At 34.5% G+C, this 18984-nt stretch overlaps 1 protein-coding gene across 2 annotated transcripts in view; it reads right to left on the bottom strand.

Annotated features, from left to right (window-relative positions):
- Window positions 1–18984, bottom strand: part of lqfR (clathrin interactor lqfR) — a 364785-nt gene that overhangs the window by 287631 nt on the left and 58170 nt on the right. For both annotated transcript variants that reach the window (XM_090391640.1, XM_090391641.1), the window contains exon 2: window positions 9015–9216. In XM_090391640.1, the coding sequence (XP_090247766.1) occupies window positions 9015–9216 (202 nt within the window). The remainder of the gene's footprint in view (window positions 1–9014; window positions 9217–18984) is intronic.

The following is an 18984-nucleotide window of genomic DNA, read 5'->3' as shown; positions in this document are numbered from 1 at the left end:
ATGTGAATTTGTGCACATTTTTATGTTGGAACATGGTGTTAGTAATAACCTGTCCATATACTGAGCAGAAATCCAACAGGTAGTTGCCATTATTATTAGCTTTGCTCTTTTCTCCAAATTTTCCCAAAACATTTTTGTATGTCTGACAATCATTTCCTACTCTGCTATTCAGATCCCCAACAAGGACCAACTTTTCCTTTTTCATTGTATCAGTTGCTTTTACTAAAGCATCGAAAAATTCCTCCACTTCTACCTTAGTAGAACCTTCTGTGGGACCATAGGCACAAATAAGTCTGATTGTCCAGTTCCCCATTCTCATATTTGCCCACATCACTCTACTTGAGACTGCCTGCCATTCAAGATTAGCCTCGTATTTTGTGTTGAATACTAAGGCTATTCCTTCTTTTCCTTGATTGTCATTGCCTGAATATAACATTTTGTATTTATTGCTCAGAAAGATCTCACCAGTTTTTGTCTTTTTTGTTTCAGTCACCCCTGTTATGTCGATCTGGTACTTATCTAATTCCTCAGCTAGCTCCATTTCTTTGCCATTCAGGCTTCTTATGTTGATAGTACTGATCTTTAACTATGGTAATGTTGAGTTGGGGTGTGTTTTCAGATTTGTTCCAGTAGCTGACTTTTCGCTGTTCGCCATGGTTCCATGGCGAAAACAACGGGGGCCTTGTTTAACTGGGCGATGCCCCAGCCAGCATGAAATTTTGTCATGTTGTACCATCATTTTTTATTTTGGTTTAACCAATAAGAATACAATTTTGTCGGCTAAATCCCAAATTGCAAGCCCATCCTAGTTCGTTCAGTATCCAGGTAGATACCCAACAGGGTGTACCAAGAGAAGGTGAGGATTGGACATTAGGTCAGAAGCCCTGATCGTTTCTCTGCATTTCTTTAAAGGCTATATGGAGGTCTCGTCTCAGTTATACAGCTTTGACCCTTAAGCATCCCTAAATAAAAACAAAATATTAAAAATTTTTGAAGTTTAATTTACAATCTACTTGTATCCATTAGCAAAGTGCTAAATCATTTATCATTATTTATTGGAAAAGATGCAAGCATAATTATCTCATTCAATGAATCCTTCCTCTAACTTTGGCATAGGTACTATACTAAATGGTAGGCATGGCAATTCCATGCCTACCATTTAGTACAGAGAAGGATAATATATATATATATATATATTGAAGTCTAGAAATCTAGTATATGCATAATGATAAAGGCGACATGCAAACAGAGAATATGGCAAGAACAATATGCAGAAGTGTGACTGACATCAGAGATGCATGAATTTGTCTTAAACTATCAAACAGAACTATTTTCATTCAAAACAAACTGCCAGACTAGTTGACCAAATGTAGAGCACCTGTGCTCCTCAAGCAGTAGGTTCCAACTTTGAATTCCACTGTGAGTGTGATGTTCGTGAATGTTTTCGGGTAGAACATAAATTTCACTATAGACTGTTAAAACCACCAGCACCCTGCTTATTTGGATGACTGAAGTTGCTTGAAAAAATTCTATATTTAGTCTCCAGACTATCTAATGCTTATATGAATTATTTACATGAAAACACAAGTCAAATATAATATTTATTTGATCAGAAGGCCATATATTCGATCTGAAACTAACAGACCATCTTTGGTGGCAAAAACAGTTGATACAAAGCACAAAACAAACAATGGATTTATTTGAAAAAGAATGAGCCATGAATGAATGATGTTATATTTCCAGTCATGTTATAACTGAGGAAAAGGTTAATCATAACTACAAAAAAAATAAAAATAAAATACACACGCACACGTGCGCATATAATTTATGTCATACTCTACAAATCACCCAATATATCAGCATCTTCTTAGTTTCTTGAGACCTTATGACTTCATAAAATACCATTCTTGGTTTTAATAGCAAGTGTGTGTGTATATATATAATTCAGCACTAGAATATAAACCTACAGGAAGAAGAGACCATGGATATCCAAGATTAAGATGGAAAGATCAACTTCATCTGCACAGCAGGAACAGGACATAAAAAGCCTATACCTAAATTGCTCAGATGATGCCGACAACGAAATATATATAAACCTTAATGGTGAATTATTCTAATCAGACTTTTCTATATTATTGATAACGATAGGCAGTCATTCCGATTCAAGTTTGGGCGGTGAAGCCCGAACTTGATTCGGAATTCCAAAATCTTTGGATTTCCTAGACAAATTGAAAAAATGTTTCTATACATTCCAATGATCTTATTATGATGAGCTTCAATAAAGAATCCCTATTTACAAACGTACCTCTCAAGGAGACATTCCCACAAGATATAGCAAAACTATTTGAATTTGTGATGCATTCTGGATAATTCGTTTGTCAAAACAAATTCTACAACCAAATGGAAGGAACTGTCATGGGAAGTCCACTCTCCCCTGCTCTAGCCAACTTTTATTTAGAGCATCTAGAAAACAGCCTTTTTTCATCCATACACTCTCGACTTTCATTTTGGGTTCAAGTATACTGACATTTTTGCTATGTGGCCTCACAATAAAAAAAAAACTTTGATAATGATATCAGCTTCTATATATACTTTACATCCTAGTATCATATTCCCTATGGAAATTGAAAGAGACAATGAATTATCTTTTCTGGACATTCTCTCATCTGCTCACCATCAGGTGATTTAACCACATAAATGTATTGAAAGCCACTTTCACTGGATGCTACATTCTTCAACAATCTGCACACCATTCTTCTCAAAAGACAGGAATTATAAAGTCTTTAATTCGACAAGCTAAGACTAATTACTTGACTCATCAATTACAGGAAGAATTCTCAAATATCAAACATCATCATCATATTCCTGATATGTACCCTCAAGGGTTGTACAGGATATGATAGCGCTGCATGAAAAACTTACACCATTACTAACTACAATTATCCTCCAAATCAATCTGTTACTTGTCAAGATTCCAATATTATCAGACCTTATATTTCTGTCTTCTAAGACACTTTTTACTGTATCAATCCACCTATGTCTTCCTCTGGATCTCTTTCCTGACAACCTAGCAGGGAACACTTGTTTTGCTAATCTTTCCTATCCCATTCTGTTTAAGTGACCATACCACCTGAGATAAGCTCTGCTACCACATTCCTGGATGCCAACAATATTAAGTTCTTTCCTAATGTCCTCATTTTTAATATGATACTGCCACTGATGCCATCTGTGTCTAGTCTTTGGTCAAGTGTTTTATTTCTAACCCAGGTCTCAGATACATAAGTTAAAACTGGGTTTGAACACTCTTGTATACATCTAATTTAGTATTTTGACTAATTTCTCTCTTCAATTCTGCTTATTCCACATAAATTTATTCAGTTGACTTCCGATCATACCAGCTTTGCTGGTTCTGTTGTCTATTTCCATATTTAATTTACCATCTTCACTAAAAATCGTGAATAAGTAGCTGAAATGTTTTACTTGTTCTATACGTTCTTCATTCACAATGCAGTTGATATTTTCAATGCTTTTGCCTATTTTCATTGTCTTTATTGTCATACCTCCATACTTGACCATATACCTCCATACTTTTTATTGCTGACCTTCATACCAAACATATCACAAGAGTTATTCAATTTAGTCAAGGAATCTTGCAGACTTGTAGCAGATTTATTTAGAAGTATACCATCATCTGCATAGAGTAAAGAGCTGAGAATAACATCTCCAATTTCGATATCATGTTTAATACCACTTTCCTTAATAATGTCATCCATATAGATCAGGGGTCTCCAAACTACAGCCCGCCAATTGGACTAATTTTTCAATAGGAATCCGCAAAAAAAAAAAAAAAAAAAAAAAAAAAAAAAAAAAAAAAAAAAAAAAAAAAAAAAAACGGGGCGTTGATAGAAATTCAAATAACACGGTTAAAATGAACTAACGAGCAAAAAACAAAATTTCCCGATCTGTATTCATTGACAAAAAACTATACGAAAATTTACGAAAAAAGTTATACGAAATTAAAAAAAGTAACGTAAATTGTCAGTGTATATTCGGTTGAAAAACTAACGACTAGCAAAAATTTAAACAAATTGTTTCCCCGAACAGAAAAAAATAAATTCGGCTATTTCAAAAAAAAAAATTATCAGTTCGCGTGTAGAAATTGTCGTGAGAAGATTTTTTATGGTAATTTTTACAAAAAATTTTTTGAAATAAATAAAAAATAATAAAATTTTTAAATAAAAAAAAAATATATTTTTTTTCTTCTTTTTTGGATATTTCGGGTAAGTTATTAACAGAAATATCCAAATTATTACATTGCGCCACTTGCAGCGCCGCAATATAATACTCAATTTGTAATTGCATAAATGTATATTTAAAGGTGCGTATTCACTTATTCGCTCATACAGAGTTCTCGTGATTTTAAAAATTTTATAATTATTTATAAATTTATTCTCTTTTATAGGGTTAACAACATTTGAAATTGCTACTTGTAATTAGCACTTCAAAATTTGAACCCTGAGTTTAATAAGATTTTAAAAACACAAACGTAGTTTCATCATTCACATTTTAATGGTTTTATTATAATTTGTGATAAAAATATGAGAATTTGCTGATAGTGTTCGTTGTCATAAATATACCATAATTTAATCTCACATACTCTGTAATCAGTTTTTATCTGCTTTCAATAAAACTCATATCTAGTTCTAGAGTTTTTTATTACTACGGCCGGCTGAACAGTGCTGAAATACCCAATGTGGCTCTCACGTGAAAAGTTTGGAGACCACTGCATAAACACTGATATAGATAATAAATTAACAGAGGGGATAATGTACATCCTTGTCTGACACCAGATTTAACATTAAACCATCTTCTTGTACTTCCTTCAATTCTAACTGACTTACAACTCAAATAAAGAATAAGTATTGCTTGATGCTCCATTGACACCATACAACTGAAGCACTTTTAACAGCCCCTCTCTTTCTTGGCACTCTATCATATACCTTTTCCAGATCTATAAAACTTGAATACAGATCTTTGTTATGTTCCTGCGATTTCTCAACTGTTTGTCGTAACGTGAAAATTTGATCACAAAAGCCTCTATTTGGCCTGAATCCAGCTTGTTCTTCACCAAGCTTTTCTTCCACAATTCTTCTCAACCGTTTCTCAAGTATACTTGCATAGATCTTGCCAGGAACACTCAGTAGGGAAATACCTCTGTAATTCTCACATTCAGTTTTATTTCCCTTTTTATATGTGGGCACTATTAGAGCTCTACTCCAATCATCAGGAATTCGTCCTTCTGTCCAGGCTTTCTGAACTGTACAGTGCAGGTGGTATAAAAGTCTGCAAGACTTTTATACCACCATATTTCAGCATTTCTGGTCGAATATCATCTACTCCTGCTGCCTTTCCACATTTCAAGCTTTTGATGGCTTTTTCTACTTCAAGTATGGATATGTATTCCTGACTGTATGCCTGTGGAGTGTTTTTTTACCACTGTGCTATCACTGCTTGTTTCATTTAGCAATTTTTCGAAATAATTACTCTATACTTCAAGGATATCTTTTTCTCCTGTTTTCATGTCACCTTTATCATCTCTAACTCCTTTTACAGCACTCTTTCCTCCATTCCTAAGCTTCTTCAACAACCTCCAGAATATTTTGCCACCTTCTTGATATTTATTTTCTATATTCTTGTGAAAGTCCTCCCATGACTTTTGTTTAGCTAGTTTTACACACTGTTTAGCTTTCTTACATTTGTCTCTGCATTCTCTAAGAGCAAAAGCTGACTTATTTGCCAGAAACTTTTGATATGCTTTCTTCTTTTCCTTCAATGCCTCTTTAACTTCCTGTGTCCACCATGGGATTCTGATTTTTCTATCCTTGCAGACTACCTCACTACATGCCTCTCTGGCTGAATCAATCAATGTTTTCTTTGGGATTTGCCACTGACTCTCCAAGGTTTGGTTCCTGTTCTCAAACTCTTTCATTTTTTCTTCAATAATGTTTGTGTATTTCAGTCTGCAGTTTACATCTGAGAGCTACTCAACTTTTATTCACTTTAAAACTTTCTTACATGTTCTTCTTTTCAGTATGAAATTCAGTTTTATCCAGCTCAAGACTAAATGGCAATCACTATCAAATCCTCTGTACACTGAAGTGGCCTGCACAAATGGGAAAACATCACTATCAACAATAACATAGTCAATGAGACTTTTCTTATTCCTTGCCTCTTCTCTCCATGTAAATTTGTACACATTTTTATGTTGGAACATTGTGTTACTAATAACCAGTCCATGTCCTGAGCAGAAATCCAACAGGTATTTGCCATTATTGTTAAGCTTTGTTTGCTCTTTTCTCCAAATTCTCCCAAAATATTTTTGGGAGAATTTTCTCAGAAAGTACTACACATCTGTTTTACTCCAACAAACCTAACTTAAACAAGGAAACAGTACATCAAGTTCCAGTGACATAGATTGCAGGTGTTTAAGGAGCGATTTCTAGAATTCTGAAGGAACATGATTTAGTGAATACTTTTATAACTATCAATACTCTCAACTTATTTCCCCTCTTCAAAAGATAAATGCTCTCCAATGTCTGTCGAGGGTGTATATCAAGTTTCCTTGTGACTGCCATCTATCCTAATTCAGACAAACTGGACACTCAACAGAAAAAAGAACACAAGAACATCAATCATAACCACAGGAAATCCAATATATCTGGATTGGCTCAACACCGAATAGACACAAAACACAACATTCTTTGGTCTAAAACACACTACATCACATGTCAATACAAATTTGAACTTTTATTTAAGGAGAGTGCAGAAGTCTTGCTTCATCACCTAAATTTGAACCTAAATGACTGCCCTATCATTATCAAAAATATGGGAAAGTCTGATTAGAATAATGCATCGTTAAAAGTTGTTTTTGTTTACACTTGCTATTAAAACTTAGAATGGTATTTTATGAAGTCATAAGATCTCAAGAAACTAACAAGATGCTGTATCTATCAGGTGATCAGCAGAGTATGACTTTATAAATTATACATACATACAAGGGTGGTCTGAAAAGTTCTAGACCTCGAACATAGATGGCAACACTACTGGAACGATTTTTTTTTCTAAGTTGGTACATCTATCATAAGCATCCATGTGAAATTGCAAGTCATTCTATCAAGTAGTTTGTTTTATACAGCTGTCTGAAGCAAAAGTGTTCTCTGTATCCCTTGAAAAGGATAAAATTGAGTATCATGTGGTTATAAAATTCTTTGTACAAGAAGGTTTAACGCCAAAAGAAATTCATTCAAAGTTCATAAAAGTTTATGAACACTTTCTCCTTCGTTTTCAACAATTAAGAAATGAGCCGCCGAGTTTAAACGTGGACGTACCAGCCTTGAAGATGATACGCGTGAAGGACGTCCAAAAAGTGTAACAACACCAGAAACCATTGATCAAGTGCACGATATGGTATTGGATGACGGAGAAAATGAAAAAGCTTTGCGCAAGATGGGTGCTGCACTTGCTCAATGCAGACCAAAAAAGCACTCGCATAAAATCTCTGAACAGTGCTTGGAGCGTTTTAACAAGAATAAAACTGAGTTCGTGCATCGATTTATTACTATGGATGAGACTTGGATTCACCATTACACACCAGAATCCAAACAGCAGTCAAAACAGTGGACAGAAGCCAGTTGTTCAACGCCAAAGACAAAGTCGATTCCACGCAGGAAAGATGTTTTGGAATGCTAAAAGCTTTTGTTTATTAATTATCTTGAAAAGGGTAAAATAATAACTGGGGAATATTATTCTGATCTTTTAGCCAGACTAGACGAAAAAATTCATGAGAAAAGACCCAGTTTGCAGAAGAAAACAATCATCTTTCATCAGGACAATGCATCTGCCCACAAAGGTATTTTGGCAATGGGAAAATTAAGGGATCTGCACTATGAATTATTGGAACATCCACCCTATTCCCCAGATTTGGCTGCCTCTGACTTCTATCTCTTCCCAAAACTGAAACTCTTTTCTCGCTGGTCAGCGTTTTTCTTCGAATCAAGAGGTGATTGCAGCTGTAAAACGATATTTTGCAGATATTACTGAGAACCACTATGGGACTGGATAATGGCGCTGGAGCATTGCTAGAATAAATATATATTAGTCTTAAGGGAGATTAGGTTGAAGAACAAAAATAATTTTGAAATTATAAATTTGTTTTTTCATTGTTAGGCCAATATATATATATATAGAGAGAGAGAGAGTTTTTTTTTTCCAGTTATAATCAACTTTTTTCTCAGTTATAACCTTACTGGAAATATAACATCATGTGCCTCATTCTATTTAAAATAAATCAATTGTGTGCATTCTATCTTGTATCAACTGTTTTTGCCAACAAAGATAGTCTAAGTTTCAGACCAAAAATAACAGCTTTATAATCAAATAAATATTAACTTTGCCTTGTGTTTCATGTAAATAATTCATATAACTATGGCAGAAGTTTCTCTAAAAGAAAGTATCTAATGCTTAGCATACTCCCAATGACAATGTTGCAATAAGTTTATACCCTTTTGTGGATTAGATTCACTGAACAGATAAAGAGCATTACAACAAATTGTCATTAATTTAAGGGCATGTTTCTGAGAATATCTGGAGTAATAAATGTGTAATAAATATGTCTGAAACTGAATTGAAACAGAGTTATATGGATTAAATTTTTTTTCTTAGCTATGTCGATATAAATATTGATAAAAATCAAGAGAACATAATATATATATATATAAATAGAGAGAGAGAGAGAGATAAGATACATTTTTATCGTTTAATGAAAATTCACGATACAGATGCATAAGCACCTGTTGTGTAGCAGAGAAGTGCTGTTCCAATGAAGTACCAATCATTAGAATCCAGGCTGCCTCAGGTCTTGAGACATCCAGATAAATGCATTACTGTGTATTAGATATTTTCATTATACTTCGAGGATTGCCTGGGCAGTTAACATTTCACATCTTTCATCTCACCTTATATGTCCGCCGCCAATTTTTCTTGTTGTCATGCAGCATACGTTTCCAAAGCATTCCCATTACTTCTGGAAAATGTTCATATGTGAAAGTACTTTGAGCTATTTCTTGCATAAGCTGCCCTGTTGGTCCCCAAGCATCATCATTAGTAGCTTCTCGAACTTTGGCTTCTACTTCTGTATAATTCATAACCACATTGGTACTGTAATTAGAAAAAATAAATATATAAATGTGTGCGTGTGTGTAAAATACATAAAAACTGCCATAATTTTTCAAAAGAGCACTATTTAATTCAGATTTTTCCAAAATTCTTGAAACTACCAGTTATAAAGCAGCAAAGAAAAAGGAAGTATATCTATAAACATACAGGATAAAAACCAAGTCTGCCAATTTGCGGATTTATTTTGTCTAAACTCACTTGGTAACATTCTTGGTATATTTTGTGGGGAAAGGAATATACCTTCTCCCACAAAATATAAAGATCTCTCCACTGCACATTTTCATGCAAAAACTCCTTACAAACATATAGTCTTTTTGGATATTAATAGTGAGAAAATGTCCAGAATAAAATGAAATATGAAATAAATATTTAAAAAATACAAAATAAAAATAATTAATAAAAAGTAAAATTTATAAATAAAATTAATAATCCTCCGAGAGCCAATACCATGTAAAGGCTGCTCTGAGCATTGCTTGATCCAAGAGAAACATAGTTTGAATTTTATATTAATTTATTTCCACTTCCCAAGAAAGCTAAAATTAGTGCAAAGGAAATGGCTTTTGGACAAGCAACAAGAAAAATCCAAAATCCTGATTTTAAACAAGTAAACTGCCAAATAAACTGTCCAACTTTTCCCCACCGGACATTCATCGAGGTTCATGATGGATGGTTTCATCAGATTTTTTCAAATTTGATACTAGTGTAACTCAGGGCTCTGTGCTTTCACCTACGCTGTTATTCCTATAAATCAACAATCTCCTCTCTCTGACATCCAATCCTATTCTCATCTTTCTTGATGATAATACTCTCCACTCCTTTCATTTTCAAAATCTCATAGTGCTCAGTTAATTCATACCTCAAGATCTTCTTTAATCAATGCTTTAAACACTGATTGCCCTGCTATTCTCAAGTGGGATGAGGATAACCTGGTGTATTTTAATGCCAACAAAACACAATCCTGTCTCATTTCCCAGAAGAAAGACCATGAAGGTCATCATCTAATATATACACAGGCATATATACACTGAGTTAACTTTGCATCAGAACAATTAATTATGGCTACTATAAATGGGCAATATAGAATGCTGTAAATAGGGAATGTCACCCTTTATGTGCACAAAATCTGGAATGGCCAAGATGACAGAAGAATCAACACTGACTGATCAACGGCATCAAGGGAATGACAACCAGATGTGCGGCACATCGAGGGCACACTCCTGACATCTAAGGGACTTGTGGCCAGCCATCGTGGAAAAGATCAGAGCCTTACCACATATTTATCCATTGTCAACCATGAAACACACCATGTCACAATATGAAGTTAGAGATGTGGTTGAAACCCCTGCAACCATCAGCTCTTATAGCTACAGCGAAGAAGAGCTTGAAACCGGGATTTGAAAGACAAGAACTACTAAGGTAGTGTATGAAGATAATATCCCAAACCCTCCAGGGAGGTTATTCTCAGATGTCCCTTGTCTGAAAACGAGGAGCAATCTCTTGAAAATAGTAACATGGAATGCCAGAACACTCTACGAGGCAGGCAAATTAGATAACCTACTCCAGGAATTAGAAGTGATGAAGGCCGATATTGCAAGCATCAGTGAAGTGGACAGATACAGGCATAATAAGAAGAAAAAATCACACTATAATCTACTCTAGCAGTGACTCACACCTTAATGGAGTAGCACTTGTCCTAAGTAATAGAATTGCAAAATCTCTACAGGGATATTGGCCCATAAATTACAGAATCATAACAGCCAAAATACTGCACAACCATTCAATCTGTATATTATCCAAGCATATGAGCCAACCCAAGATCCTAGATGAAGAGTTGAAACAATATTATGAAGACATCCAAACTGCAATCTCCAGTGCTAAGTCAGATGATGTTATTATAATGATGGGCGACCTAAATGCAAAAGTCGGCTCAGAAAAAAATCTCATTTTCATGGGAAACCAAGGGCTTGGAATCAGAAATGAAAGAGGTGAAAGATTAATTCAATTCTGTGAAACCAATGACCTAATAATTGCCAACACACTGCTTAAACATCCTCCCAGAAGACTATATATCTGGAAAAGCCTTAGTGACATCTGTAAAAATAATCATAATTTAAAATTCTGAATATTTTTACGTATTGTTTATGGGTAAGGTGGTACAACACCAGGCAACTCGTTGCAAAGGTGGAGAAAGCTAACATCACTCCTATCTCAGTATCTCCCATAATGCAAAACACATCTCCTTGCAGATATGTATAATGTTATGCATTAAGGGAAGGGCCACCCAGACTAGTTTCGACCTTTATTGAGGTCTCTTCAGTGGGAGCCAGGCCCAAGTGGAGATACCAGGCAGAAGCATTAGCAAGGTCATCTCTACCTATAGGAGTTGCCAAACGGTGTGCCACCTTTTTATTAAATTACTCTGGATTTAGAGAAAGATCCTTTATCCAAATGTCAGCAAACAAAGTTTGCACCTGAAAGTATCTTCAGGACTGGGGTAAGGTGGTACAACACCGGGCAACTCGTTGCAAAGGCGGAGCAAGCTAACATCACTCCTATCTCAGTATCACCCATAATGCAAAACACATCTCCTTGCAGATATGAGATGACCTTGCTAATGCTTCTGCCTGGTATCTCCACTTGGGCCTGGCTCCCACTGAAGAGACCTCAATAAAGGTCGAAACTAGTCTGGGTAGTGGCCCTTCCCTTAATGCATAACATTATGCATATCTGCAAGGAGATGCATTTTGCATTATGGGAGATACTGAGATAGGAGTGATGTTAGCTTGCTCCACCATTGCAATGAGTGGCCCGGTGTTGTACCACCTTACCCCCGTCCTGAAGATACTTTCAGGTGCAAACTTTGTTTGCTGACACTTGGATAAAGGATTAAACTAAATTTATTAAAACAGGATAGTGTTCGAGAGAAAATTAGAACACAAGCCGACAGACATTTAGATTCGGAGGAATTTGAGTTTTTTTATGCGACAGTCAGAGGAAAATTAATAGTATATTCCGAAAAAGGAATCGCGCAACTATGAAGTTTAAAGTGGAATAAGTATTGATAAATAAAAGGGAAATATTGCTATAGTGGTATCTAGCTAATCCGAACCTCTTTAGTCCGAACCCTCCAGTAATCCAAACTGCGGTTTGAAAGAAAAAAAAAAAGTTTTATTTATTATTTTTATTATATTTATTATATTATTATTTTGTGTACTATTATTTTGCCTCCAAACTATACTCTATTGTTGCAACCAATGCATCAGAACATAATACAATCCATTAAATTAAAAGATCACAAAGACCTGCTTTTAAATGTAATTTCCCAAAATTATGACGTTACCACATAAATAAAAAATATAAATTTGAAGGATGTAGCATTCTCAATTGATGTTGCTTTGGAATCCTCAAACCTGAAGCAATTCGAGTATCATGGAGAAAACTGTGGACTTCTAGAATTTACGAAGATAACTACGGTGATACACAAAAAGCAGAAATTCAAAACGTGCATAATTTGGTAAAAATATAAATCCAAATGTTGAAATTTCACAAACAGATGTTACGGAATGGATTACAGATAGAACCGAAAGTGAATTCGAAATTAAATCAGATGCTTAAATTATAAATATGATGCTGCAGAATGAATTAGCAGACGATTATGATGATAAAGAATTCAAAGAAAAAAAAGTAAAACATGAAGAGGCAGTTGACAGTTTTAATATGTGTAGAGAATGGGTTAATCAGAATGATATGCCATTCCACAAAATTTTATTGCTAATGCAGCTCCGAGAAGAAGCATTCGAAAAAAGTTCAGCTTCCAAGAAGCGAAAGAAAATCAGTGACTTTCAAATTCTTAAGTATCGATCATTGGTTAAAGACTGGATTTTTAAAATGCGCAAAAGAGAGGAACATAGTAGATACAAGTAGCTGTCAGCAACAAGAAAATGTTGATATTGTATCTGGATCAAGTGAAATTGATAAGTGTGTGTTGTCTGACATCTCTAAAGAACCAACTAGGAAGAAGATGAGTAAACTTCGTAAGTACAACATAAAACTTGAAATGTGGTTTTTCATGGACCTATTCCATTATGTGTAATTTGCAGTGAAACTTTAAAAAATGAAAGCATGAAACCATGTAATTTAAATCGCCATTTTGAATCGAAACATATTGAATGCAAGGACAAACCTGTCGAATTTTTTCAAAATAAACTAAAAAATTTAAAAGAATCTCAAAAAGTGATGTCAATCATGTCAGGAGGTGAAAACATGAAGGCTTTAGAAGCTTCATATCGCGTGTTGCTATTAATAGCAAAAAAGTGGTGCAGCGGAAACAATTGGTGAAACTTTGGTCAAGCCTGCAGCAAAAATAATAGCGGAAATTATGATCGGAGATAATGCAAAAAGATCTTTTGATAGGATTTGCCTTTCAAATAGTACCATTCGTTGAAGAATCACTGAAACGGTCGAAAATAAAAAACAAACATTGTTATCCGATAAACGTAAGAGTCGTTATTATGCGTTGCAGGTAGATGAATCCACCGACATTACAAATTTTGCAAATCTTCTAGTGTTCGTTAGGTAAAAAAAAAAATCAAAAAATTCATGATGACCTTTTATATTGCCAACCCTTGCCAGAACATACAACAGGAGAAGAAATATTCAACAGTATAAATACCTTTATGCATCAAAACAAGCTTGATTGGAAAAGTTGTGATGGAATAAGCAAGGATGGAGCGAAATCCATGGTCGGATCTAAAAAAGGGCTTGTTTCAAGGATTCAAGCTGTTGCACCAAATGCAAAGTCGACACACTGCTGCATACACAGGGAGGCTTTGGCAACACATATGATGTCTACAGACCTAAGAAAAGTTCTTGATGAAGCTGTAAAAATCATAAATTATATTAAAGGCCGTCCTCTAAACGCCAGACTTTTCTCTCAACTTTGCAAAGAAATGGGAAGCAACTATACACAACTTCTTTTCCATACCGATGTTCGTTGGCTTTCTCGTGGGAAAAGTCCTTACTCGTTTATTTGAACTTCGGAATGAACTACAAGTTTTTCTTGATGAAAAGTTTGAATTGAAAAAGCACTTACATAATTGGAAATGGCTCAGTCAATTAGCATACCTGGCAGATATATTTACTGTATTAAATAGTCTTAATTTATCTTTACAAGGCAAGGAAATTTCTATATTTCATGTCCAAGATAAAGTGAACGCCACGTTGGCAAAAATGAAGTTATGGAAAAATGGATTGGTAATGGAGAATTTGACACGTTCCCATCGCTTCATGAATTGCTCACAAGTTCAAATGAACAAATTGATGATGATGTGAAAATTACTATCATGCAGCATTTAAAAATCTTACAAATGAAACTAGAAAAGTATTTCCCTGAATTGGACATTAATATTTAGTGGATAAGATACCCTTTTAATAAAAACAAATTTATGCCAAAGGGTCTATCGTCAATAGAAGAAGAACAACTTTTAGAACTAGCTTCTGATGGTTTCCTAAAAAATGAATACAGCGAGAATATGTTATCATCATTTGGCAACAAATACAGAATGAATTTCCTGAATTAACAGATAAAGCTCTAAGGTTCATTTTTCTATTTCCAAGTTCATATCTGTACGAAGTTGGATTTTCGGCCCTTGTAGATATTAAGACGAAGAAGAGGAATCACATTATAGATGTTGAACAGCATCTGAGATTGAAATTAACAACTATAGAGCCAAATTTTGCTGAAATTTTATCTCACCATAAGCAATTTCACTCCTCTCATTGATGATAAATTATTTCAAGTAAGTAAAACTTTATAGTATCTTTATAAAGTTTGTTCTATTAAAAATAAATCATATTTTTTGTTTACGTGAACATATAAATTCAAATAAAATAGATATTCAATTTTTTAATATTTTAAATTAATTTATTAATTTTAATTAATTTATTTATTTATTCTTAATTAATTAGGGGTACTTGGTAATAATGAAAATTTAAGAAGGGGTCTGTGGATATCTGAAGTTTGAGAAACACTGAATTAGATGATTCTGGAAGAACAATTAATGGAACAAACTTTCAATGTAAAACAAGGAATTGAAATAAAAACATTGATTTGCTTATCAACTGAAATTTCTGATTCAAATATACCCTTTAATTTAATTGGATAGCTTAAAACTGAAATGTCATTTGGAATTAGAGATTTAATTCTGTTAAACAAACCATAAGAAATGAGTGAAATATGTGCACCTGTGTCAAGTAAGAATTCACAAGGCACATCTTAAATAAATCCTTGTAGAACTGTCAAAGGATTACCTCCATTAGCATAAGGAGCTAATGAAAAATCAAACTCTCTTTTAGGGTTGGAGCTGTCTTTAGCTTTACCTGTGTAATGAGTAGTTTGACATTTCTGACCTTGTCAGTATGATATTGGAATAATAATTATTTCCAGATATACTTTTATTCTCTGATTTATGTTGAAAACAAGATTTATCCTTAACATTCTTTAGCAAAATCACCCGGTTATTGCATCTAAAGCATTTTGGAACATATCTCCTTTGAGATGTTTTATTCCTGTCAATACCATTAGATTTACAAGAGATTGATTATCTGTATGATTATTGGATATTGTTAAATCAAATATCATCTTAAACAAAAGTTCCTGTCCTTTTACTATTGGTCTCTGTTGTCTTTCTATTTCTTCACTAAGAAATGTTTTCAGTTCCTCTAATTTCACGAATCATGTGATTGTACCTTGGAATCAGATTCTGGAACATTTTCTGTTAGATTTACAGAAATTTCCTTAGACTGTTTCTTTTTCTTAGCACCTTTTAATTTTTGAAACTTTCCTTCTCTCACTTTATCTGTAGCTGCAATGGTAGCAGAATGAGTTTCATTATACTGAAAAGAGTTTACCTGTGTCTCTCTTCCTTTTCCTTAACAATTTCAAAACACTGTTCAAGATTTTTAACCTTTTTCTTGTATGCTGTTTCTTTCAAATTATCTCTAAGGCCATGCCTAAATTGATTAAACAGCAACCATTCTAAAGAGGATTTCTCTTCAGATGAAACATTGAATTTATGAGACAGACATCATTTTTCAGAATAAAGTTTCCAGCTTATTCTAAATGGCATCTGTCAGTACTACCAGTTTACAACCACGGCAGATATTTTTGTGATGTTCTGTTCTTACAATGGAGGCAGTGTCTGCAAGAAATAAAATACACACTGCATAGTAATTAATTAGATGCTTAGATGAGTTATGTGATTAACAAGCAACCCATCGCAATAATGTGCTAGTTTCAATTTTTTTTTGGGGGTAGGATTATCATAAAAATAAAATAACAAAAAAAAAATTAAAAAAAGAATAAAGTTAAAGAATGAACCTGAATATAAAAGCATGAATAAAGAAATAAAAAAAAAAGAGTGCAGGAAAGCCAAAGAGAAATGGATTAAATATAAATGAAAACACAGCAGTAGAGAAATGCATGAAAAGATCAGAGAAATGACAAGCAGGACAAATACAGCAAACCATGCAAGTGTCATTGGAGAGTCAAGAGACCATATTCTAATGGATAAAAAAGAAATCATGGAAAGATGGATTGAATACATAAGGAAATTATATGAACAACAAATGATATTCATGAACAGACTGATTTAGAATGACCATCCATTTTACTCTGAAGTTGAAAATGCCGTCAGAAAACTAAAACCACATAAAGCTGCAGGAATAGATAACATCTTGGCAGAATGGTTGAGGGCTCGCGATGAAGGAGGACTGATATTTCTAACAAAATTATGCAATAAAATATATGAGACTGGATTTCCCAAAAGATATTAATCACTCAATTTTCGTTCCAATTCCCAAAAAAACAAAAGCTTCAAGATGTGAAGAGTTCAGGACAATCAGCCTCATCAGTCAAGTATCAAAAGTCCTCCTATACGTTATTCTTGAAAGAAATAAAAGAAAAATAAACATAGAAATAAATGATACACAAAGTAGCTTCAAGGAAAATGTAGGTACAAGAGAAGGTATTTTCAACATCAGAACCATCATAGAAAGATATCTAGAAAAACAAAAGATGTGTACCTCTGCTTCATAGATTACAAAAAGGCATTCAACAATGTCCAACATGAACAATTAATTGAAATCCTTTCAAAATAGGCATGGATGGAAAAGACATTAGGCTATTAACCAACCTTTACTGGGAACAGACTGCATCTTTGAGAATAAATAGAGAGACCTCAGAAAAATTCCCAGTTCAGAAAGGTGTGAGAAGGTTGTGTCTTTTCTCCGATTCTCTTTATCCTGTACACAGAAGAAATATTTAATAAAATTAGTAACCTCAAAGGAATCACTGTAGGGGGCAGAAATATTAATAACCTAAGATATGCAGATGACACGGTTCTTCTAGCTGAAAACAAATATGACCTCAAAACTCTTATAGATGAAACCCTCAAGTATAGCGAACAGTATGGCCTCAGTTTCAACTTTAAAAAGACAAAAATCATGAGAATTTCAAGAGAAAAGAAAATACCAAAAATATGCATCAATATAAAAGGAAATAAATTAGAACAGGTGCAAAAATACATATACCCCGGACACTTGATCACAGAGAATGGCAGGACAGAAGATGAAATTAGAAAAAGGGTTGAAATTGCAAGGTCAACTTTCAACAATATGAAAAATCTACTAACATCTAGAGAATTAAATCTGAAAACAAGACTAAGAATCTCCAAATGCTACATATGGTCTACATTATTATATGGAGTAGAGACATGGACACTCTCCAATCTGAGTGTGAAAAAACTGGAAGCCTTTGAAATGTGGATGCTGAGAAGAATTGAGAATATCATGGAAAGACAAAAAGACAAATGAAGAGGTACTAGAGATGGCAGGCGTAAACAGGAGCCTGATGAAAGAAATTAAAAAGAGAAAAGTCAGATATTTTGGACATATTCTGAGAAACAGCTGCCTACAAAGGACACTTCTCAAAGGAACTGTTGAGGGAAAGAGAGGAAGACAAAGACTGGAATGGATGAAAAATATAGAAGACTGGACCTATCTCTCATATGAATGCAGCAGAGAGACGCAGAATAGGACATGGTGGAGACACATGGAGGGAGAAGACACCCAACAGGACAGGACAGATAAATGGGCTCACATACCCTTAATACTAAGGAAACTCTGTACGTAATCAGTAAACGTTTGCCAGTAATGGAGAAGTGTGGTGACGCAAGCCAATTTGAATGTGGCCAGATAGTTGGGGCCCGGAGTGGCCTCCAACTATCTGTCCATACATGTTCAATTGGATTACAGTCAGGAAAGTTTGGGGGCCAAGGCAATGTAGCAAATTCATTGTTGTGTTCCTCCCCCATTGTCCTGTTTAAAAGATGGCACTGTGGTTGGGGTAGACCTCCTACAGACATGGATGGAGATAGTCAGCTAACAGGTCCCTATAGCATTCACCAAACCAATCGGTGTTTGCGAGATGATAATCAACAGACCAGAGTGTGCTAGGAAAAAGCTTTCCAGACAATAACATCAACTCCACCGGCTGTTGAACCCCAACTGTGCAACCAGGGGATAGAGCTTCAATGCCGTTTATGCCAAATGTGAACCCAGCAATCAGCATGATGTAGCAGGAAATGAGATTCATCACTCCAAATGATCTTCCTCCATCTATCGAGGATCCATTGCCAACATTCCTTGGCCCATGTGAGACTTTGTCTGCAATGCCTGGGCATCATCATGGGT

Source organism: Typopeltis vanoorti, chromosome 4 (assembly GCF_054136105.1).
Source record: "Typopeltis vanoorti isolate ZY-2024b chromosome 4, IOZ_Tvanoo_1.0, whole genome shotgun sequence".
In the NCBI taxonomy this organism is placed as follows: Eukaryota; Metazoa; Arthropoda; class Arachnida; order Uropygi; family Thelyphonidae; genus Typopeltis; species Typopeltis vanoorti.
This window is presented reverse-complemented; position numbering and strand designations above follow the sequence as displayed.